Source organism: Nicotiana tomentosiformis, chromosome 2 (genome assembly GCF_000390325.3).
Source record: "Nicotiana tomentosiformis chromosome 2, ASM39032v3, whole genome shotgun sequence".
In the NCBI taxonomy this organism is placed as follows: domain Eukaryota; kingdom Viridiplantae; phylum Streptophyta; class Magnoliopsida; order Solanales; family Solanaceae; genus Nicotiana; species Nicotiana tomentosiformis.
The window spans coordinates 38,891,934-38,917,240 of record NC_090813.1 but is presented as its reverse complement, the minus strand read 5'-3'; the positions used below and the strand labels follow the sequence as shown (position 1 = coordinate 38,917,240).

General features: G+C 36.8%; 2 protein-coding genes across 2 annotated transcripts; one reads left to right on the top strand and one right to left on the bottom strand.

The window, feature by feature from the left end:
* Positions 1-1,354: 1,354 nt before the first annotated feature.
* Positions 1,355-20,779, top strand: LOC104109562 (protease Do-like 7). The gene is made up of 24 exons (XM_009618894.4): positions 1,355-1,951; positions 2,042-2,112; positions 3,105-3,239; positions 4,526-4,584; positions 5,132-5,168; positions 6,240-6,365; positions 7,334-7,423; positions 8,441-8,506; positions 8,586-8,642; positions 8,725-8,790; positions 9,226-9,333; positions 11,377-11,457; positions 12,908-12,957; positions 13,180-13,345; positions 14,310-14,825; positions 15,761-15,943; positions 16,020-16,125; positions 16,958-17,128; positions 17,229-17,308; positions 17,412-17,639; positions 18,800-19,015; positions 19,171-19,328; positions 19,900-20,011; positions 20,166-20,779. Exons 1-24 carry the CDS (start codon positions 1,663-1,665, stop codon positions 20,340-20,342), a joined length of 3,348 nt encoding a protein of 1,115 aa, XP_009617189.1. The 5' UTR covers positions 1,355-1,662; the 3' UTR covers positions 20,343-20,779.
* Positions 20,780-21,128: 349 nt separating this feature from the next.
* LOC104109563 (leucine-rich repeat extensin-like protein 3) lies at positions 21,129-21,617 on the bottom strand. Its single transcript, XM_009618895.4, has one exon. The coding sequence runs from the start codon at positions 21,615-21,617 to the stop codon at positions 21,129-21,131; it is 489 nt and encodes a 162-aa protein (XP_009617190.4).
* Positions 21,618-25,307: the final 3,690 nt, after the last annotated feature.

The following is a 25,307-nucleotide window of genomic DNA, read 5'->3' as shown; positions in this document are numbered from 1 at the left end:
TCAACATAAATATACTTTCCATGTTAGATATAATGATAACTGCCATTGATATTTTATATGTTGGATATTACAATTGATTTTCTAAATTTCAATGAACCAATGTCTTAATTGTATATAATTTTAGTATCTTAATAAAAAAATAGAGAAATTTTCTTTACACCAATAATATCGTTAGATACAAAAACATATTATATCATGCTTATTTTCATAAGAAATATATAAATAACCTACCTAAATTCTTAATCGTTGCAAATTCAAAAGATAACCAATAACTATACACCCGACTATTTCATCAATGTGACATTTATTTTTTAATTTAAATAAATATTACATTTATCTTGATGTCAATTGTTATCACATATAATTCATTCTGATTCTAAATTTTATACATTTTTTTATTAATAGATGCAACACTAAAGCTAGTTAGTAAAATAAGCTAGTAGACTACATTACAATTGATGCAATCTTGATTTTGTACTGCAAACCTATCTATTAACTCCACATATTATCAGCCACCTCAGCAAAAACATTGATACAAAACTCCTTCCTGTCCCAGTAATGATTTTGGAACGGAAAATGCTGACTCAGTACCGTCCCAGTAGCTAATATCCTTATTGAAAGTGGAGTTGAGAGAAAATAGGAATAAGGGTTGTGGTACAGGGATAACTACTCCTTCATCCTTAATCAGAGGTCTCGGATTCGAGTCCTTAGGTATAAAGTCGCCTTTGTTAGGGAGCGCTTTACTCCGCAATATGGGACTTCCCAACGTGAATCCGAATTTAGTCGGGTTTCAATGTGGGTACCAGACACCGGGTGGGAAATTAAAAAAAAATGATCTAATGAAATCCCCTAATTTAAGGCACTAATAATGAAATGTATATAATTTATAAGAAATTCTTATTTAGGGCGGATAATATAAAAAATTAGGATAATTTTAATAAATAAGTATCAAATTATATATAAGAAAGAATTTTTTTTTAATTTAAAACCCATAAAGTTAAAATGACCGCTCGTGTACGTGGACATGAGTTTCCTTCTTTGATAAAAAAATGAGTTTCCTTCTTTGATAAAAATTCTAAACCTACGCCGCCTGTGCAAAATATTTAAGAAAAAATTATTTCAACATGCCCGCAGCCGCACATGCTTTAACCCGCACGGCATATCATATGTTTAAACCCGCCCGTCCACACCCGTCCCGCCCCGTTGTCATTCATAATTTTTAATTTAAACTTTTGAGTGAGCAGGTTGATTCTTCTATTAATAAAAATTAATAAAAAATAGAAGGAGATTCACACAGGGATCCTTTATCTTCTCAGGATATATCAAGCAAGTACAGAGACTCGCGCGATAAGCCCACGTGATAAACAAAGTACAGGGGCATTTTCGTCATTGGATCGTCTGTACCCATTGGAGAAATGAAAGCGACAAATGACTTGAATGAAGGCAGCTGTCAGATTGTCAGCGCCAACTCAACTACGCACTCGCCGTCGATCTTCTTAATACTCGTCTCTCCCCGTTCCCCAATACAAAGAATATCCTTCACCTCGCCGGGATATTCTCTCGCCGCAACATATCGTTACAACACAAATATAAATACTTTGCTACAGTTTTGAACTTCGACTTTGCGTTTTGATACTTGGAGAGGGAATTAGGGTTTTGAGAATGGGGGATTCGCTGGAGCGTTTGGGATCCGAAGGAGCAATGGGACCGGAATCGAGTATAATGAAGGAGGATTTGTGTATGGATATAGATCCTCCCTTCGAAGAGAACCTCGCTACTGCTGAAGATTGGCGCAAGGCGCTTAACAAGGTGGTTCCTGCCGTCGTCGTTCTCCGGACCACTGCTTGCCGAGCATTTGACACTGAGTCCGCTGGTGCCAGTTATGCTACGGGCTTTGTTGTTGATAAGCATCGTGGAATTATACTTACAAATCGACATGTCGTAAAACCTGGTGATAATAACCATTCCTTTACCTAAAATGTTATCTTTTCAAGTTCAATTTTTTGTGTGATGGAAGTGTTGACTGTTATTTGCTTTGTAGGACCTGTGGTGGCGGAAGCTATGTTTGTGAACCGTGAAGAGATACCAATCTATCCGATATATAGAGACCCTGTGAGTTCATTTCCAAGCTCCATCTTTGGTATCTTTGTGGCACTTCGGTTTTATGTTCTTTGTCCCTATCTGTAATGCACTCTTTTCATTTTTGGGACGTTTCCAAATTCCATTAACAAAATAATTGTATACAACTTGCACACACTTTGCTGTGAGGTTTTTTTATTACTCCATCTGTCCCAATTTATGTGATGCACTTTTCATTTTAATCTGTCCGAAAAAGAATGATACTTACATTCTATATTTAGCATAAATATTTAATTAATTAATAATAAAAAGACACCGATTCACAATTATGGAACAATTATCAATCATTTAACTTGATCAAATAACAATGAAGCTAAGCCATGTTGTTAACTGAAAATGAGGTTCTTCAACAATTCTGAGTGATCAATTGTCATATATTTATATTTTTTTTCCTAAGCATATATCCATATAGTATTGTATATTAAATTTGTAATATTTTTAGCCGTATCCAGGCACTCCCACCCTTGCTCTTATTCTGTCCTCGAATCTTAAATGAAAGCGATGATGGGTCGGACACTTGCCCATATCGGGTACTCACACCCGTATCCGTATTCATGTGACAAAGGATAAGTCCTCCTTTGACCACCCAATCCATTAGTCTACTAAGGGCCTCCATCACAAACAAAAACAATAAATGATACTCCCTAGGTTTTATTTCAGATGTTGATGTCTGATTGGAGACGGAGTTTAAGAGAAAAAGAAAGATATACATGCCAAAGTGCCATGGCTATAAAAATATTTCATTAAGGCAAAACAGAAAATTTAAAGTTAAAGAGTTTTCAAACACAAAAATGTGTAACAAACCAAATAGAAAAGAGTGTTATATAAAATGGAACTGAGTGGGCCTATGTTGACTTCAATTTGATGCTATATATAGGTTTATAATGAAAATTGCTGAAGAATACTTGACAATCATATTCCATACTTATTTTATCATGAATAAACCTTGTTTATCCATCTTCTAGGTTCATGACTTCGGATTCTTCCGTTATGATCCTGATGCAATACAATTTTTGAGCTATGAAGAGATTCCTCTTGCTCCAGAGGATGCTTGTGTAGGGCTAGAGATTAGGGTTGTTGGTAATGACAGTGGAGAGAAGGTATGTGAATCAAGATTTTATCCCAGTGCCTTATTTTATTTTGTAAATTGATGCATCCAAGCTGTGTACTTCTTTACATGAAAGGAATTCGTTACGTTTTTGTTCTATTAAACTTGTCATATTCAGTCATATTATGACTAATGTATCCTGTAATTGATCAGAAGGGAATGACGTGAAATCTTGCCTACTCGTTATAAGAATCAGTAAATGGGTTAAAACTTTCGGGAATGAGTGTTTCGACTCGTAGTAATTTAGATGGCGGTGTCATTCCTGTAGAAAAATTCACATGATGGAGGCATCATGGCTCAAAAAAAAAACTTTGGAGGCCTGATATCATTCAAAACTTGTAGAGGGGGTACATAACTCTTCATGTGTTATTCCTTCTCAAAAAACTCCTGATGTGTTGTTTTGTTTGTAAAATAATCATGTGATTGTTGAATGCATATATGGTATATGCCTGGTCTTCAAGGTCAAGCATTAGAATGCATAGGTTGTTCAACTTTGACCTATATGTTGCTGTAGCTTGGCAGCATGAAACAATGTCTTTTTTCATCCAAAGCACTGAAGACAAGCTAACTGTCATGAGTCTTTACCTTTATTAACCAAATTTGTACTCTCTGATCCTGCATGTGAGCTGACGTGAGCAGTCAAGGTTGCCTCTTAAATACAATGATTATGGTGGTGTTTATGCTGATGCATTTATATTATTTTGGAGTGCCTTTGAGGCCACTTTTAATCGTTTGAGGCCACGGTTTTTTGGATTAAGGGGTATGTTGCAATGCTAAGACCATCCAAGAGTTCACTTAAATTTACTTGACCTAATAGCAGTGTTTTTAGATTTACTTGATCTGTAGTTGTTCGCAGGTTTTTTCTAGTCATTTTGATGGGTGTTAGGAGGTTTTGCTTGTCTTTCTGCACGAGCAGTTTGAAATTTTGGATTCTTGAGGTCTTTTAGGAGTTTGGTGCCACTATTACTGAGTTGTCCATCATCTTTTCCTGTTACCAACATTGTGTTACTGCTATAGTTTATTGTTTTTCTTGCACGACTCTCAGATTTGGTGTGTTACATTACCTTTCTTTTTTAGGCTCTCGTTCCTTTACTGACATATTGATGCAGCTAATATATGGTTTAGTTTGCTACAATGGTTCTCAGCTTTGTTGTGTTACATGACCTTTCGTAGGCTCTCGTCCTTTTCCTTGCATCCTTTTGATTGTTTTTGAGGGGCTATATAATCTATAGAATATTTCACATACTATTCCAATTTGCTTTATTCTGGATTCTGCAGGTGTCTATTTTAGCAGGAACGCTTGCTCGTCTTGACAGAGATGCTCCGCATTATAAAAAGTATGTGCTAGTTTACCTAAAATGTCCATTAACCTGGAGATCTAACGTATTTCACTAAATGTTATGAGCCATAACAATCTCATTAGTGTTTACTATCCTTCAAAATTTCTTTGGTGGACCTTATTATTAGCAGTAAGTTCTTGTGTTTTAAGTACTAAGCACAAATTGTAGGCGCCTGTTGTTTTAAGCTGTTCCTTTTCCTCTGATTGATTTTGGGTTGTGCAATTACGTCACATGATGACTGCCCTGCCTCAAAATCAATCTAGTGAATTTTGTTGTTTGTTTTATTGCATGTCGAGGAGTTCTGTTCTGTCCAAACACAATGAGCCAATTAAAGCTTTTAAATATTAAAATGATCCCTCTTAGATTAAATAACTAAACTATGAACTATCATTTGATTACAAAGCCAGGTTTGTAATGTTATGGGATATCTTTTATGCAATGAGCCATCTTTGTAGTGTTTGTGACGGAATCCACTTTGATTTTGGTATTGCAAATGTTTGGTAGTACAACTTATTCCTTTTGATAACTCCAATTTTTGGTGCAGGGATGGATACAATGACTTCAACACATTCTACATGCAAGTAAGCAGATCTTGTGTTATTCGATCTAGCAGTAGAAAATTTCGGCTTTTTAGCCCTTGAAAATTTGCTCTATTTATTTGTTTAGAGTGCGCTATTATCATATATATGTTAAACATGTAACTTGTCAAGGACCATTAATCTATGCGTGAGAGAGAAGCAAATGTGGCTTAGAACTTTAAGGCGCCTGTGTGGACTAAAATCTAAGAATCTGGTTGAAATCTTATACAAAGTTTATTCATGGACTAGTGGTCCCTAATAGGATGAGAGCAGAGAGAAAAAGGCATGGCGAATAGGATGTGGCTCCTCTGGCTCTTTTATGGGTATCCTGGGGTAAGAGTCATAAGAGCTTTTAAGGGAGTAGAAATGATCTTGTATAACTGAGAGCTAATATGTTGTTCTTAGTTAATTTTGGTGAACCCGTGAAGTCCCTGTTAGCGCAGATGCTTTGAGGTCCTTCCTTAAAGACATTACTTTTATCCAAGTTTTCTACTTTTTATACACCAGTTGTACAGGGGAAGACTTCTGACATCAATAAATTATTACTATATCAAGAAAGATGTCAGTGTGGTTCTGAGTCCAGGGATGAGATGGTTGTGAACTTGTTTAATGTTGAACCATCTAAGAGACATTTCTGCAGACCCCACTTGTGGGATTACACTGGGTTTTTTGTTGTTGCATCTAAGAGACATTTCATTGCCTTCCTGCAGCCTGCAGATTTTGGGTGGTTGGTCCAGATAAGAGTTTAGCAGTTAGACCAGACGGTTTCTGTACAGTTTAATGATCCTTCTTATGCCTACATTTAGTATTTTTGAGTAGCAACTTAAGAAAGGAGATTGCTGACGATTAGTTTTGGCATTGTATATCCTAGATAGATACCAAATGTTAATTCAAATGTTGTCCTTGTACAAAATTTTCATGTGCTTGATCCGAGAAAAAAGAATTCGGCTCATAGGTGGGGTTGCTTATTGCATTCCAGGAAACTTCTAGTTTCTTATTTTAGGTCTTTATAGGTCCACCTCAACTTTTCGGTAACTATAGTCGTTGATTTACTTTTTTGTTCTTTGCCTACAGGCTGCCTCTGGGACTAAAGGTGGTTCAAGTGGCTCCCCTGTAATAAATTGGCAAGGGAGAGCTGTTGCATTGAATGCTGGGAGCAAGTCATCAAGTGCTTCTGCATTTTTCTTGCCTTTAGAACGAGTTTGTACACGTTCTTTGATCCTCTCTTTGTTAAAGACCTTTCTAATGCCCTATTTCTGAACTGCGGAAAGTGTGTTTTCACTTGACTCTAGATAAACTAGAATTTTTTTGAATTTAACTAGTGAAAAGTATTGTCAGAGACGAGTGCTTTCCAACAATACTATAGCATTGCAAGTCCTTCTTGATTCCTTGAATTGGCAAACAGTACACATTTTATACTTCTTCGAAATTGGCTATTTGCGTTTTGATTTATATTCTGCTAGTTCTTCATTTTTTTTTTTATTATATCGGGAAACCATATCCTTCATTTGATCATCCTTTTTTTCCTTTATTCTGGGTTTTCTGATGTCACCGTGCACTAGCCCCTGTTATGCATGACGGCGAGTAGGTATTCTCCATCATTTGAATTACACTCATGTAATCTATGGGATATAGGATCCAGATTCTTTATTTCCTGAAACAACAGATAAAGTGATTTCTTTTTCATATTTGGTCTTGTCCTGTTATTGCTCATGCATCATCCTTGAAATGGGTTCATATATGGGAGGGGATTTAAAATCTAAAGTTTCTTCATATGACTTCCACTCAATTTTTTTCTTCTTCATTATTTTATGGCCTATTCCATACTCCATCTACTATCAAATAACAATCCTTTTTTCCTTTTAGAATTATTTTCTTACGAAAATGGGAGTACAGATAGTTATGAGTTTTCCATATTCTGCATGTTTATTTCTATTTTATTTCATAAGCGTTTACATTTAATTGTTTGTTACCATCTCAATTTTTAATTGTCTGTATGACTCATGTTGGTGCCTTATTTGGTGGCATTTCATATTTTCTGTTTCCCTGAAACCTTTCTTCCCCTATATTGCTGGAGAAAGTTTGAACTTTCTCCGTTATTAAGTTAATTAATTACTCGATTAATTAACAGACACAATCATTTTGTATATTTATTTTTTTCTATCTAGGTTGTCAGGGCACTAAAATTCTTACAGGAAGGAAGAGATCTTTCTACAAATAAATGGGAGGCTGTCACTATTCCTCGTGGTACGCTTCAGGTTTGTTAGTTCTTTTCTTCTGGAACTCATTCCCCAACCTCCGCTCTCTCCTTTAGGATTTATTTTTATACCTTATTTCTTCTGAAGTGATATTGCTCCTTTTGTTGCTGGCTTTCTTGATTTGTTAGTTGTAAAACACTATTTTGATCCATTCATTTACATCTAGCTTTAGTCTTTGTCAAGAAAGTAACTTGGTGGAGAAATAATCTCTCTTCTGATATTCACGCTTCCTTAAACTGGAAATGATAAATGTCATACTGCCTTCCAGATGTATTTTAACTTGTAGTCTCCTGGTTGGTTTTTCTTTTTGATAACATGATGTAACGGATTCTTTTAATAAGGTGTGACCAGAGTACATTGCTTCTGATGTACTAAAAATATAAGGAGTGTTTTTCTAGTACCAAATGTATCTACTCTAGCATCTGCCCTCTTCATATGACAGAATTGATTTTAGAAACAACAGGTGTCAGAATATTTATTTTGATGTCATGTTCTGTATCTTTTGTGGCCACAGGCATGGTCAGACATTTTTTTGATATGTATTTTAATAATTTGATCATTCATGTTAGATAATCCCCAATATTGATCTTCATAGGTAGGTATCTGATATATGTGGATTTATGTGTTAACTTTTGGTCTATCAGATAATATGTCTTTTTGTTTGACCTTTTCTTCCACGATAAATATTATTATATTCTAATTGAAAGTTTTTGGAGGGGAATTATGTCTTGAATGTGTTTTACTTCAAACATGCTTGTCCTCCAAGGCTCAGCTACCTATTAAGGGGAAATTTATTCCTCTTTTCCTTTTTTTGATGGTCAAGTAATGAAAAAATTGTCGGAATTCAGAGTCTTTCAAGCTGGTGACCTTCACAAACAAAGATACTGACCCTTTAGCATGTCTTACTTCAGTCTGACAGCTTAATGTGCTACTCATCGGAGTCTCTCGTGATATCATAATGTAAACTTGAAACTCATATGCAGACATGTGTAATTCTAAAATATTTTTATGATATAGGTAACTTTTATCCACAAAGGATATGATGAAACTCGCCGGCTTGGCCTCCAAAGTGCAACGGAACAGGTAAGCACCAAAATTTTTTGTTGCGTGCTCTATTAATAATATAACCATACAATTAACTTTTGAAATTGGACTTATATAGTTGGTGCGCAATTCCACTCCACCCAGTGAAACTGGAATGCTTGTCGTCGATTCGGTGGTAAGTGCACTTCTTTTCAAGTGATCTTGCCACAGTTATGTTCTGTGTATCAACGCTTATGCTCTCTCTGGGATTGTTACAGGTGCCCGGTGGCCCAGCTCATAATCATTTAGAGCCCGGTGATGTGCTTATTCGTATGAATGGGGAGGTTAGTCTGGCTTTGATGTTTTAGGACATCTTATATTGATTTTCTCTGCCCTCATTGCGCTCTGTTTCTCGGTATAACTTCTTAAATTTTTTATGTAAGAGCATCTATTTGGCTCATATCTGGGGCTCATTGTCTGCTTTCTTTTCCCTCTATCACTGCATCTAGATTATGCAGAGCTTCTTCAATTGTCACGAACCAACAATTGAACCGGGACGAATGAGAGACCTAATTTGACAAAGTCATGCACTTGTCAGTCCTTCCCCTTTATGGTGTTCTACATGGGCAAAAGATAGTTCTAGTTCTCCAATTTCTTTCCTCTCAGACCAACACGAATCCAGAAAATTTACATTGTATGCAATTGTTACCTTAGATAGTTGGAACATCATTCATTTGATGTTTCATAGCACTAATTTGCCTCCTGTAAGCTTCATTCAGGTGATCACCCAGTTCCTGAAGATGGAGACTTTACTTGATGACAGTGTCGAACATAAAGTTGAGCTTCAAATTGAAAGGGGTGGAACTCCTTTGACAGTGGAATTGGTGGTGAGTGTTGTCTTTGATGTTGAAATTTTTTTTGCTTTATTTTTTTTGCATTTATGTTCTGTTACAACGCTGTTATAAAAAGATTAGGATTTTGGTTCATCTCAGTTAACTTAATTTGTTAATTCATCCAGGTTCCAATATACTTTTATCATGCTAAGAGTAGGGGAGATCTCAGTCAATAATTTTGTGATTTGAATATCATATCTCTGAATATTTCATTGAATATAGGTATTGCTTATTGAACTGACCGATCACATTACTAATCCTTGATAACACGCAAGAGATAATCATAAATACACACAAAAGGTTTCTACTAATGACTGAGCATTTCCATTGCATATCTTACAAAAAATATGCTAGAATCCCATTTTTCAAGATAATGTAGACAATGAGTTACGAATAGCCCAGAACAGCAATAACAGAAGGCATAATAAAATAAACTTGTAGACCTTTGAGGAAAATTTATCATCTCCAATATCTATATTGATATTATTACCGCCATGACCCTATCCAATATGATGTGACTAAAGAAAATTAAGAATCACATGAGTATCACGGAGCGTACAGAAGTAGGACAAGCATCGACATCATAAGCACAAGCATCATAGTATATGCTTTGGGATTGTAAGATACAGATGTTATTCGCACACAAATCGCTGGTCATGAGACATACTATGGGGCACCTTATTGAATGGTATCATACTATCATGTGATGTATGCCGTAAGATGCTCAAAACTGTGACTAGAATGAATTTTGGATATATTAAAGTTTGGATAATATTAGCTTGTGATGAGTTTATATGGAGTAACATGGTCAGCGAGGATTCATATAGCCCGGCCTCAACTTGTTTGGGACTGAGGCGTAGTAGTTTTGTATTAAAGTTTGGGGAGTAAAGCAAAATTTGTATGGTATTGCTCAGTTGAATATTAGAAGTTAAATTTTGTTGCAGTTTCAGTTTGTTGAATTGTGTGACCAGCTCGTCCAAAAGTTTAAGCTATTAGAGAGGGGACACATTTATTTGTTTCCTGTAGCAACACGCCCACTCACGTGTGGGCTTGACTATCTTTCTTGGGGTAATTTATTTTGATTATGGGTGACAGTTAGGCTTGATTCAAGACCTCTGCTAGATTGCTTTGCTACCATGTTGAATTGTGTGACCACTTCGTCTAAAAGTTTAAGCTGTTAGAGGGGACACATTTGTTTATTTATTGTAGGTCTGCAACACAAACGACTGGGTTATTGTTTGTGATTTTGTTTTTCATTTTTCTTTTATTATTTGTCATATTCTAACTGGGTCTTTTGCATGTCTATTTCCATGTACATGGTGCACATTACTGTTGGATACCTGGAAGTACTATGTTAGCAGTTGGTTGGTGTGTGAACACTAGTCCGTTCTAAGTTTCTTAATATTTGGGTTGAGTAAGTTTCTTTTTAGCAGAAAGTTGGGGCAATATTTCATGGGATTCAGTGGTAGTTCAACTCAAAAAGAGGAAAAGAAGCTACGATGGTAGTTTTCCGTCAGGCTTTGCTCTGGTCGAAGGAATCAGAAGGAATGATAGAGATGACAATTATATTATGTGTGAATATGCTTCCCTCCCTTTGTTTTTTCTATAGCTATTCACTCGTAAGGAGAAGTTGTCTTTGTGGTTAGCTTAGTTTTGTTGCAGCATTTTCTTCCTTTGTCTGAATAAAAAAGAACAATGCTACTGAATATTAACGCCTACAGTCTCGTCAATAAGGTGAATTTTGACTTCCTCAAATAACCAATTTTACTGATTTGGAGAGTAAACTGTAATATCAAAAGCAGGAGGTGTGTGCACTCTGGGGAAAGGCTACCATCAAAATATGCTTAAAACAAGCCCGAGAAGACTTTATTTGAACACAATGGGAGAGATTTAGTAATTTTAAATGGTCGAGAAGATACGGAAGGGGGATAATATGGTCTTCTGAGAGCTCTAAGGATTTTTTTTCATGAGTAACAAATCTTATTAGAAGAAAGGGATAAATCCTACATATGACTCCCTGGCTTTTTTTCCCTTCAGGTTCAGGATTTGCATTCAATTACTCCTGACCGCTTCTTGGAAGTCAGTGGTGCAGTTATACACCCCCTTTCATATCAACAGGTTTGTGAGATTTGCTGCAAGTGCCCCCCCATCTTTGATGCGTCTCTAGCAACGTTGGTTATTTATAAATCCTGTTAAAATTAGTTCTCCACATTATACCCATTCCTATGTGAAATGAATATTTAACTAGTCGCAAGGGAAGAATTGGTGCTAGGATGCTCTGTTTTATGACTTGCTGTCTGTTTGGCTTGCCTAACATGCTTGTTTTACAGTTTTAGAAGAAATTTAGCAATCTGTTTCTGGTTTATGCAAGATATTTTTGATCTTGCCAATTGTTCATACTCATTTTTTAATTCTGAAAGACAGTAAGACTCCAATTGTAGAATTGGATAGTGGCTTTTATCTGTTTCGCCCATGCCTTTCTGGATGTCTTTTGTTTTGCTGCTATATGAGGCATAACAAGCTTAGGAGGGTTCAGATGGAGGCACATAAAAAACAAAGTAGTAAAATTCTTGGTATGTACATTTGGTGCCTTGGGGCTTAGGCGAATGCGAGTTTTCAAGCGTTTTTTTTCCATATTGTTAATGTGAAGGATTTATGGAAGTTTCAAGTACAGCACTCTGACGTGTGAGAACCACAATCTGATAATTCAGTACATTGGATTTAATCTTGTTTACAACTACCATGAAAACAAATTTTCTTCAGACGGCATCTGAAATGCTGTCATTGTCTGAATTTTGGTTCATGAAAATTGAAAGCATGTATCTAAGTACCTTTTCTTTCTCTATTTTATCAATTTGCAGTTCTTTTGTTATTCTTCTGCATTGTCCTTGCACATGACTCATGTCCATTTCAAGCGCAGCCTCCTTAGACTATTATACTCAATAAAGCTCCCAGTCAACTACATGAAGATGCAGAACAGAGTTCAGTATGTGGGGTTTGTCGCCAAACATCTGATAGCTGAATAGTAACACGTGTCTAGAATACCATTTGACTTTGGATGGTTCAGGAATTTGTCATCCGTTAGGTTCTTGTGGTTAATAATTTGGTTCTAACAGTTCTCATACTTCTCCATTGATTCCGAAGTAACTTGATTGGGAACCCTTTTAGTTACTTTTTTCCATGTTGAACTTGGAACATTGTCTTGTTGCTCTACTTGCATTTCTGTCTGTTTGGTGTCAGAAGGTGGTTCATGTCTGGCAAGCAAGGAACGCTTTATCAGGGATTTTTTCCTGTCTTTCCATATTATTGCAGATACTTTATGAGGGTTGGAGCTCTGGATATGTTCCCCGCTTCTTGAAGAAAATTAATGCCTTATCTCTTTTTGTCAGTTCTAATCGTGTAGTTTGTATTTGAGGGGCAGACATATGTTTTCTTTGAACTTTTAGATGGAGACTCTTTCTTTTGCACATTAAGTGACCTGTTATGCTCATATTGATTTCTCTTCCCTTCTCTGTAACGTGTGATTGGAGCTCTCATTCCTGCTTTTATTCTCTCTTTCTTAATGCAGGCTAGAAATTTCCGCTTTCACTGTGGTCTTGTCTACGTGGCAGAAACAGGGTTTGTACATTTTCATTTCCATGTTTAGATGATTATGCCGCAATCTTTGGTTTATGTTATTTAGCTTTACCTAACAGATAATATTCTGAGGTTTCTGGTTTAAGTGTGTTTTTCTATAAGGAGGTTTGTAGTTTTAAGTTTAAAATTCTGGTGATGCAATCTTTAAAAGTTTTTGACTGGAAAACGAATTTTTGACAGTTATTCACTACTTTCCTATTGTAGATATATGCTATTTAGAGCAGGAGTTCCTCGCCATGCCATCATCAAGAAATTTGCAGGAGAAGATATATCAACTCTTGAAGATTTAATTTCTGTTTTATCTAAGTTGTCTAGGGGTGCACGAGTACCGTTGGAGTATATAAGTTACAATGATCGTCACCGGAAAAAGGTATTAGTAGTGCCTCTTTGCTGATGTTGATTTTCACCACTTGTGCTCTGCTATCTTTCAGACAACAATCATTGCCTCTTTAACAGCTGCATCTAGTTCCTGCTTTCAACTGCCCTTTCCTTCTGTTTCTTGGCAAAACATGATAATTTGTTCATCTACTAATTTTGGGTTGCGAAGTCACAAGTGCCAGTCTCTGTTGGTTTTACTTTTTTTGCACAAACCACGGGCAAAAGATATGGATCCTAGTGGGTCTGCAGTCGGCTATTACTACTGATATGTCAGGGTGAAAGTAGAGTATCAATCTTATTTGAGAGCGTCGACAACAACAACGACATAATTCCCACAAGTGGGGTCTGGGGAGGGTAGTGTGTCCGCAGCCTTATCCCTACTTGAAGTTGGTATTTGAGAGGGTCGATGAAATAAAAAGAAAAATTAATAGTATGTGGAGTTGTGTTGTCAGCCTACGTTTTGGGATCATGGCAGGAAAATGTGAATATGTGCATCAGTTTTATGATTTTGTCTAAATGGTCTTTGAACCCCAGAAAACATCTGAAGAATTGTATATCGTCCTCTTTGACAGTTTTGGCGTTTTTGGAGGGGGTGATATAGATGATCGCAAATTTTACCTGCATGTAGATGCCGTTAGTCATGTTGTTTAGTCTTCTAGTGTAGTTAACCATTTGAACATGAAGCCTGGTGAACCAATGATTTACTGAGTTATGAAGGTGAGCTGCTGTCAGAAACATATTTCAAAAAGTTCCCCAGTATGAAAAAAATTAGTCTGGTTTCTGTTTCTATAAAGAATGAAAAAGTCCATGTTTTCACAGATTCTCCCTTGTACTACTGGAAATCAATTATGTCTGCTAATTTAATTCAGCCTGTTAGTAGATGTAGAAAAATTCCTCTGGCGCTTTAATTATCTCCTTGTACCAAGGCCCTCTCATAGCAACTTCGTTTGCTGCAGTCAGTCCTGGTCACAATTGACCGCCATGAATGGTATGCACCTCCTCAGTTATATAAACGTGATGACAGCTCTGGCTTATGGACGGCGAAACTTGCTTTGCCACCTGAGTCCCCACTTCTATTCTCTGGCATCCATCCAGGCAAACAAGATTTATCAAATCATACTGTTTCTTCTTGTGCTAATGAGGGTAGTCCAAAGGATAATAAGCCTCAACAAGTCAGCCAAGAATCAGTGGACGGTGTAACCAATATGGAAACTAGTTGGGACGGTGTTACAGAGGGACCAAACAGTCGCGATGATTCTGATGCTGGAACTAAGAAACGCAGGGTGGAAGAAAACTTTTCTGCAGATGGCAGTGTAATAACTGACCACTCTTTAAATGGACATAGAGAGGAAAGGTTCGATGACTCTGGCTCCCTAGAGGATGCAGCTCTAAGAGATCAAGGTGCTGCACCTGCGGCAGCTAATGCCTCCGTTGCTGAGCGTGCGATAGAGCCTACTCTTGTGATGTTTGAGGTAGCTTTTGTTCTCTCCTACATCTGTTTCTCGTGTTACTCGTGTTACTGGAGTTGGGTTTTGTTTCCTAAGCAGTTTTACTTACTGAACATTGGTCTTTAGGGTTGTTTTTTTTTACCAGTATCGAGAAGTAATCCCTGTATATGCTCTGATTATCAGTTGTTCTGTTGCCATTTCGTTGTGCTTCTGTATTAATGATCTCCACATTAGTAATACTGTAAGGGTGTATTACTTTATTCTGATTCGACGTGCAATAACATTACACGCCTTAGATTTATACGTGTATATCCAAAAAATTAATTACTCATCCAGATTGTAATAACGTTGAATCAAACATCTGATAGCAATTACATGATTCACTCATTCACTATATCATATGACAATCTCTATATTGTAATGTATGTATATTGTATAACTTGTTTGCTAACCACAACCCCTTCTCCTTTCTTCGTGATTCCTGGGAGGTAAATTTTATCATCTAAGCGGAAGAATCAGTGCAGGTGGATGTGTGTATAGAGCACATCTCCTCTTTGTTTTTTGGCAGCTGTAATTGGGAGGTATATCTAGACATGTATGGTGCTCTGGTTATTCCTATATCCATCTTCTAGGTTCTTAGTGTCTCTCATGATTATTTACCTCATAAAAATAAAAAAAAGTGCATAATCTGGAATACTGGGCTCGAGAGGAACAGAAGATGTTTTGAGGGAAAGGAAGAGAATGTTTGAATTGTGAAAAAAAGATATGTCCAATGATTGAAAATGTGGTGTAATGCTAAATTTTTCTACTGGAATTGATGTAATGCTAGAGTTTGGAGTCCTTACAGTTTAAATGATTCATACCCTGCAATATCCTTGTATTATGCTCCAGTACTGGCTTGGTATTGGTATCTATTAATAAATTATCTTTAACTTATAAAAATGATTTGAAAATTGCAGGTCCACGTACCATCATTATGTATGCTTGATGGAGTTCACTCACAGCATTTCTTTGGAACTGGTGTAATCATATATCATTCCCAAAACATGGGCTTGGTTGCAGTTGACAAAAACACTGTTGCAGTATCAGTTTCTGATATAATGCTATCTTTTGCTGCTTTTCCTATCGAGATTCCTGGAGAGGTAAAACCTATTGTTGTTAACACTCTTACCTGCTATATCAGCTAATTTGTGTTGAGCAGCTCGGTAATATTTTCAGGTAGTTTTCCTCCATCCTGTCCATAATTTTGCTCTAGTCGCATATGATCCTTCTGCTCTTGGAGCTGCTGCTGCTTCGGCTGTTCGTGCTGCTGAACTTCTTCCTGGTGAGTGCAAACTTCCTCGCTTGATCCTTTATGCATTGCCTTTCTTAGATTTCACCAAAAAGATGCCTTTCTTTTTATTGTTGATGCTGATGGATTGACGAAGTGATTTGTCTCTATTCTAGTTGCTTTTCGTGCATTGTTGATACACTCCTGGGTCAAGAATGTGACTGCAGTCGAAAATTAGAAAAGATCCTACTTGTTAGATGGTGTTTTAGACATCCAGCTCTGTTCATAATGTGCTTTAGGTTTTTCAGAACATAATCCCGCTTTAGCACCATCTGTTTTCTCTTCTCTTTTTACTATATCATCGTTTAATATTATTGTATGGTTAGTGGTCTTGTAACCTAGTTGAGTTTTGATAACAGTGGTCTCCCGCTCCTTATTGATATACATGGATCTGTTATATAAGCTTAATGTACTGTACCAATGATGTATATTAAAAAGAAGACCCTTCTTCGAATGTGGTGACGATCTTATGATGAGTGGGATACCTTGGAATGATTATTGAAGTGGAACCCATGCAGGTCCGATTTAACTTGATGTGCTTATATGTCTTCCAGAAAATGTTGTCTTATACAACTACTATGCCTCAGTTCCAAACAAGTTGGGGTCGGATATATGAATCCTCACTGACCATGTTCCCCATTTAAATTCATTCATCTCAGGTCAACATTTTACAAAATAAAAAAGTATGATAAGTACTAGAAGTTATCTATATTTTCTACAGGCATAAAAATCTCTAATAAGGCTACAGACTCCTAGAAAGCATAGGAAAGATGCTATCTTATCTGTAGTATTATCTGCTATTGTTTTTGAAACTATTTGCCAACAGATCCCGCTCTTCGTCGTGGAGATTCAGTATATCTTGTGGGATTGAGCAGAAGTCTGCAGGCAACTTCCAGGAAATCAATTGTGACCAACCCGTCTGCTGCTGTGAATATTGGATCTGCTGATTGTCCGCGATACAGAGCGACAAACATGGAAGTGATTGAGCTTGACACGGGTAAAACTGTCCCACTTGTCTTCCTGATTCTGTAATCCTATAGTAGCTTGGCATTTTGTTTTAGGCATTTCTTTGATGCTATCATGATTCTCGTTTTCAGATTTTGGAAGTACGTTTTCTGGTGTGCTGACTGATGAGCGCGGCAGGGTTCAAGCTTTATGGGGAAGCTTTTCAACACAGGTTTGTACTCCCATCTGGCACTTCTCTCTTGTTAATTGGATGAAACTAGTTTATAACTTCTTTTCTGATAAAATAACTGGGTTTACTTCTTCCATTTTCTCAGCTCAAATATGGTTGTAGTTCATCAGAAGATCACCAATTTGTCCGGGGTATTCCAATTTATACCTTAAGCCAAGTCCTTGGCAAGATTATTTCCAGTGCCGACGGACCTCCTCGTCTTATAAATGGTTTGCAAAGGCCTATGCCACGATTAAGAATATTAGAAGTTGAACTTTACCCAACTTTGCTTTCCAAAGCTCGGAGTTTCGGACTCAATGATACTTGGATCCAGGTAAGCTGCTACTTCTGAAGATATCTGTTTGGCTTGCTTTTCCTTTTAGCCATATCTTACTCCGAGTGTGATATTTTTCTTTTTAAAGTTATCTGATTTAAAAAGATTTACTTAGCCAATGCACCTGTAGAAACTAGATGTATTTCTTTGAAATGTATTTCTTTGAAATGTATATCCTTTAAAGCTTTTTCTAACAACTTATGCTACCCTCATAGAGAACTAGGCGAGGATTATTTGATGGTGACCAGGTGTCTTCGTATTCTAGATTTGTGTGTATATATAGGCGTGGCCCATGTTTGTGATCCTGAACAGTTCTGGAATAGTAATGTTTGTATATGCAAGTTTCAATGTGGAAGGGGAGCCTTCGACAACGATAAAGTTGTCTCCGTGTAGGTCACGGGTTCGACCCGTGGAAGCAGCCACTAATGCTTGCATCATTAGGGTAGTCTTTCTACATCACACCCCTTGGGGTGCGGCCCTTCTCCAGACCCTGCGTGAACGCGGGATGCCTTGTGCACCGGGCTGCCCTTTTTTATGCTAGTTAAATGTGAAAAAACATGTGCACTCAAATGGTAAGATCCAAATCTTATGTTTTTGAAAATACAATTTACTAATTTTATCGTGTAGCTTTTTTTTAAATTTACTTATTGTGATAAAAATTAAGTTTAAAATACATTGATATGTTAAAATGGCTGTGTCACACATATAAGATACTATTATGTTTAACTGTGCACTTCCTGCCCTGACTTTAGTCTTCTAAAGTTTACAGGTAAAAAAGTGATGTTGAACCCAGTCAGTTCCATATTGTATCTATCTCAATCTAGTGCTCCTTCTATGTTTGGAATTTGGTTGGATGGGAGATCCGTGGATCTGCACATGATCATTGATCTTGAGCATCTCTGATTGCTTGAATTGTTTGCCCTAGTTTTTGTTATTAAAAAATATAAACGGTTTATGTTCCTGTGTATGCCTCTTGTTGTCTGCTTCAGCCCCATTTAACCTTCTTTTTTTGGATGGTATATATTTTATAATCAAGACTATGTTTTATGCTTAGTGAGCATAAAAAAGATACTTAGATAATCATCAGAAGATGTTTGAAATGGGTGCACCATATGCGTGTTATTATGTAAGCATTTTTTAACATCTGGCATATCTTCTAGGCCCTCGTAAAGAAGGACCCTATGAGACGCCAAGTTTTGCGAGTTAAAGGTTGCTTTGCTGGATCAAAAGCTGAAAATTTATTGGAACAAGGGGACATGGTCTTAGCAATTAATAAAGAGCCAGTTACATGCTTTCGTGACATCGAAGATGCATGTCAATTATTAGACAGGTCTGATGACAGCGAAGGAAGGCTTAACTTGACAATTTTTCGTCAGGTGAGCCTCTGGAGCATTTCTTTTTCATTTTCTTCCCCAAACTTTTTCATGTATTTGGCCAAAAGGACTTCACTACTGTTAACCTTCCTTGCTGTCCTGCTTGACTCAGTTCTTCATTCTCTAAGATTCTTTTAAGTTATTTGATGAATTCTCAGGGCCATGAAATTGAACTACTTGTGGGAACAGATGTGAGGGATGGAAATGGAACAACTTGTGCTATAAATTGGTGTGGTTCTATTGTCCAAGATCCTCATCCAGCTGTTCGTGCACTTGGATTTCTTCCCGAGGAAGGACACGGAGTATATGTAGCAAGGTGAGTAGTTGCTAGGCTGGAAGGCTCGTTTAGATTAAGAAAGTTGGAAGCATGTTTCTTGAGAAAATTGCAGCAAAATAATTGAAAAAGGAAATAATTTTCTTTTACGCATTTGTCTTAAAATGAAGAGCAAAGTCCAAATTAAGACAAAAATATTTTTTTTTTCAAGTTTCCTACACCTATTGGTAGACTTTATTTGAAAGAAACCAGAAATATTCTTGTGTTAACCAATTTCCTCATAACTTATCAACTGAAAAAATAGAGTTTATTATAATTATTCCTTGTTATTATTAAAAGGAGAAAGGACGAGATAGAGAGAATAATTGTTGCTAGTTAGTAAAATTATTAGATGTGCTGAAAAACTATTTGTTGGGCAAGAAAAATCACTGATCAGCATGTAGCAAGGATTTTTTGTTTCAGACAAAGGGCTCGTTGAGCCTTTCTAAATTTCATGATGCATGCATTTGGTAATGCTTCTAATGTAAAAGAAAGAAAGGGCAGTTGGGCATCTTTTGTTGAGTTAGCTATTAGCTATTTGTCCACTATTATTAATGCCTAAAGTAACTCTCAGGTGGTGTCATGGAAGTCCAGTACATCGATATGGTCTTTATGCACTTCAATGGATAGTTGAAGTCAATGGAAAACCAACTCCCACTTTGGATGCCTTTGTTGACGTGGCGAAGGTATGACTTGTTATTCTGAGATGATTTGTAAACATTGTATGTGTATGGAAAGCTATGAATATCAGCATAAAATAGTCCTTACTGATCTTATAGTTTTTGGTTGAGATCTTGTTACTATCCTGGTTCTTATGCCTAGCTATTTAACTTTTCCCAGACAATAGAGCACGGAGAGTTTGTCCGGGTACGAACAGTCCACCTGAATGGGAAGCCTCGAGTACTTACATTGAAGCAGGATTTACATTACTGGCCAACATGGGAGCTGAGGTTTGATCCAGGAACTGCTATGTGGCGACGCAAAACAATCAAAGCTTTGGACTCTGGTGTTTTGTGAACTTACTCGGCTGATTAGGTTTTCCTGGGGGAGTGCAAAATTGGGGAACGTGTAGAAAGTTCACCGGCTGCGTTGGTAGTTACTCTAACTTATTGGAGTTGAAAGTCGCCATACATCAATATATGCAAAATCATATAAAGCAGGTATCTGGCTTTATATACTATTTGTTGTAAATGACCGTTTATCGGATGAAATTAATAGGTGGTAGAATTTTAGACAAGTTATAAGTGCTAGCGCTATACATGTCTTTGTGAATCAGAGTATGTAAACCATAAACTAGGAGGGGACTTTTTGCCACCAGATTCTTGGTGATCCCCCCTTTTGCCCTCTAGGCTAAATCCATTTTTTTCCTTTTGAAATCATTGTGTCAATTTAGCTGACAGTGTTAGATCCCATTTATGCCATTGCTATAATATTTTAGAGTTGTATTCCTTCTTTCTGACATCTCCAGAATTTTGGCCGGTTATGACTAACGTACTAACTCGTTGTACAAAACCCTTGAACTTGTTTAGAGGTGAAAAACAACTGTATGGGAAGAAAACAGTTGGAAGAAATGTGATGTTCTTTCTTTCAATTTACTACTCTCAATAATAGACAATTATTGAAATTGAGAATTTGAGTACTTATCACTTGTACTGTTGCCCTCGGAGAAGAGACGGGTAAAAAATAGTGTCTAGAAAAAAGTCATTTGTACCATTGCACTACAGATGAACTTCCTTCTAACGAAAGCCAAATGCTAAAAGAAAATTAGTGTGCTGATACAAAATCGTACCTTCATTTGGTGCATTACTGAAACCAACCAAGGAAAAGTGTAACTAGTATCAATAACTTGCTGTTCATCCTTTTGATTGTCCCATAATGACTGGCAGCCGATGAGTAATCGGACGGTGGTGGTGGATTCTTGTAGTAGAATGGCAAGTAAGGCAAAATTGGATTAGGAGGTGGAGGGCCATACTCGTACACTGGTGGAGGGAAAAAGTATCCACCCGGCGGCAAATGATACCCCGACGGTGGAGGGTAGTAGACTGGCCCTGAAGGTGGCGGCGGTGATGCAGCAGGGGGAGTTGGTAGCTGCGGTGAAGGTGGTGGCGGTGGGCAGTCGGTAGGGGTGGGTGGAGGAAGGCAAGAATAGGGACATTCATTTGGCGGTGGTGGAGAAGCATAGAGAATGCCTTCATTAGAACTTTTTACTTCAGACTGAGCCTTTCCAAAAGAATAACTGAAAGTTAATGTTAGGATCATTAGTGGAGGAAAAAGGTAGAATTTTGAGGCCATTGTGTTTTCAGAAATGGAGTAATGGAGGACAATTGGGTAGAGATATATACAGGGATCCATGCGAGATGGTGGCCTGTGTAATGGAATATAAGGAGGGTACTTTTTTGTCAGCGATATAGTTGGTTGGAATAAGTGAATTATTATTGGAAACTTTGAAAGCAACTTTGAGTAAATATTTGATTGAATCTCTTACTTTTGAAGCATCTTACGTAAAAATGCAATCAACTGCTTCCTTTTTGCCTTTCTGAGTTTAAGTTGCATTATCAATGTGAAAATTTACTGTATCATGTCACTTATAGGGTCATTATATGTAAATTGTATGATAAATTAACTGATAACCTTGTAAATATGATAACTAACTTCGCTATTACATGCTAACTACATTGATAGCGTCAAAAAACGTTTTACACTGTTAATGTAGCAACGTATGAATCGACGCAAACGAAAATGTCGTTCGAGCTATTCCCTCAACCGTATTCTATTTATTCATTCTACTATTTAGACCCCAAAGTAAGATTTATAATGTTGATCTTGATGAAGACTCTTTTCCCCTATAGCGTTAGCTTTCGAATATATTTGAAAGTCATAAAAACAATTCTTTTCGTTTAAATAATACAAAACCATTCACCTTGTTAGGAGATTGATGGAACAATATAGGGAGAGGAAGAGGGCCTTGGAATGTAAGTTTAGTGGTGCTACTCAGGGAGTGGAAGGGTAGGTGAGGCTGGATTCACAAATCATCCCTAGGAGGGGGAATTTTAAGTACCTTGAGTTTATTATACAGGGGATGAGGAGATTGATGAAGATAACTTAAAGGTAGAGCGGTGGTCAGACCGTCTATGTTATATGAGGCAGAGTATTGGCCAGTCAAGAGCTCTCACGTCCAGAAGATGAAGGTAGCAGAGATGAGGATGTTGAGATGGATGTGCGGGCACACCAGATTAGATAGGATTCAGAATGAAGTTATTCGGGACAAGGTGGGTGTGGTCCCTATTGAGGACAAGATGTGGAAAGCACGACTTAATTGGTTTGGACATGTGAGGAGGAGAAGCACAAACGCTCCGGTAAGGAGGTGTGAGAGGTTGACATTGGAGGACCTTGGAGAGGTAGAGGTAGGTCGAAGAAGAGTTGGGATAAGGTGATTAGGCATGACATGGCGCAACTACAACTGACCGAGGACATGACCCGTGATAGGAAGGGGTGGAGGTCTAAGATTAGGATAGTAGGTTAGGTAGTCTAGATTATTCATACCGGTAGTGTTAGTACGTATTCTCGCATTTGGTTGGTAGTAGGCTTATTTGAATACATTTTTTTTTTCTTTGCTTCTACATGATTTTTCGGTGTTGTCCCGTATTGTTTCTTGTTATTATTGTGGTACCTATGCTTGCCTGAGTCAAGGGTCTATTGGAAACAATATCATTACCTCCACAAAGGTAGGGGTAAGGTTTGCGTACACACTACCCTCCCCAAACCCCACTATGTGTGATTATACTGGGTTTGTTGTTTAAATAATACAAAACCATGGAAATGATATGTAGCTCTAGATTTGAAATTAATATTTTTAACACCGTGAAATATAAAATACTTGTACATTCTATTCATAAATTTATATCAAGATGAATATTTTGAAAAAATATTCAAGGAAAAAAAAAAGGCGAAGGGATAACATAGATAAAGTTCATGAGCATCAATGCAAGCTTGGCTGCATGTGGCTGAAAAGTGCTTCGAATTTATGTGTATTAGTCTGCCTTTGGAACCCAAGGCAACAATGATTGAATCTTTATAGACTTCATTTTAAGAAGGGACTTTCTTAAAGTGTTAATGAGTCTTTATTCCGTGCAAATTAATGCTTATTAATCTTGTTATAACGAAATAAAGAAGGAATTATTGACTCAATTAGTTGTCACTCGAAACCGCAAGACTCCCTTAATCAGATTGCCACACGTATGGGGTCCATTTCTTTAGTTTTATTATCAATCTTCATATATCTTGAATTTCTCAAGTTCAAGTTGGTACATATTATTGGTATATACGCATGCACGTAAAATATTCACGAGAATCGAATCTACCTTTATATGTACCTTTAGGTGATATGTCAATTTCCATGTACAAAAGTAGAAAATCACTCCCTTATCCTCACCTGTAATTGTAAACTGTATGAGTTGATTAATCCTGGCTTTGAGTGAGTTATAATGTCATATGTGAATCATTTGAGAGTGGGATGCTTAATTTGAGAAATAAGTTCGTATTATCAAGAATTTGAGTAGTAAATGAAGAAGTACTATTAGCTCGTAAAGTTTGGGAAACACTTTTTTCTAGAGCTTCTGGATTTACTTTTGGTTTAACATATAGTTTCCCGCTCAAAAGATAGTTTGCTCTTTATCAAATTAAAATACATGTATTGTCTATTGGGGGACAGAAAAGGCTTAAGAAATTATATCAACGCAAAAGTTGCTTCATTTGAACGTACCACTCCATAAATTAAATTACACCATGCATTTCGTGTATATAACTATTTTATTGAACTGCAGTGACCGATTAATAAGTAGGACTAGTTCGGTATATAATGTGAAAGTAAAGTTGGCAATGTTGGAATAATTTTTGTGTAAAGTGCTTTGTAACTTGTACTACAGCACTTGTGATACACAAACTGTAGTATATTGCTCCAACATTTTCACCACTCTTTAATTAAAGGTAACTTAAGTTGGTTTAGCGAGTCAGGGATCGGAGAAATTTAAGAGAAAGGTGCTCCTAGCGAGATAATACTAGTAATATTCTTGGCAGTTGTTTTTGTTCCTGTTAATAATGCTATTTCTAACTCAAAATAACATGGGTCAAGGTCGGCCTCTGAGATGATGATGATAGGGGTGCAGAAACAGTCATGAGGTTTGCCTTGAAGCATCTACCGTTGAAAGAGTACGTAATGGCTCACTGATCGAGTGCTCTTGCGCCGAAGATGAATGGGGCTAAGTGATCTGCCGAAAGTGTGGGATGTAAACCCAATTCTCTAGTTGGCATAAATACATTAGGGAAAAAGCAATTAATTTTCAGATTTAACTATCTCGGCGGGTAAAAGGGTTTCACGTTTTACTATACGAGCAGTATTTTACGTCTTTTATCAAAGCTATTGCTCGAAATTTCTGCAAATTAAGAGCTTCAATAAAATTAAACTTGTTCGATCTTTTTGAAGAAAAATCCTTGCGACTTGCTAAAGGAGGTTGGGTGAATTTCTACTAGCCAAATCAATATGTACTCATTTATTTTATATGTTGATTTAGCTAAAAACGGAGAAATGAAAAGAGCAATCCACTCTTTTTAAAATTTCCAAGGGAATGATTTTAAAAGTTCTAAATTAGAGCATGAAAGCCTTTAAGATACCAGAGCAACGGCTGTTTTAAAACCAGCCAAAATCCTCAAAATTCAGTATTCTTTTTCCTAGAATATTATACAACAGATGTTCTTTATGTCTCAATTTAAATCATATTATCGGAGAAATATAAAAATATTATAAATATTCTTAAAAAAACTTTTAATCATGTAAGTTTTGGGTAAATCATATTTATTATATTAATTAAATAAAATTTGATGTGATATTTTTTTATTAATTTTTGTACGAACAAATAAAATCACATAAATGTTGGAATGAACAAGTAAAACGAAAAAATAATGACGAGAAAAAAACTAATTTCC

What these genes read in the sequence shown, in the direction of transcription:
- LOC104109562 (XM_009618894.4), top strand. Translation starts at nt 1,663, where the DNA reads ATGGGGGATTCGCTGGAGCGTTTGGGATCCGAAGGAGCAATGGGACCG. An exon ending in CTACTCTTGTGATGTTTGAG is followed by an intron (nt 14,826 to 15,760) that starts GTAGCTTTTGTT and finishes TGAAAATTGCAG; the next exon opens with GTCCACGTACCATCATTATG. An exon ending in TGCTGCTGAACTTCTTCCTG is followed by an intron (nt 16,126 to 16,957) that starts GTGAGTGCAAAC and finishes ATTTGCCAACAG; the next exon opens with ATCCCGCTCTTCGTCGTGGA.
- LOC104109563 (XM_009618895.4), bottom strand. Translation starts at nt 21,617, where the DNA reads ATGGCCTCAAAATTCTACCTTTTTCCTCCACTAATGATCCTAACATTA.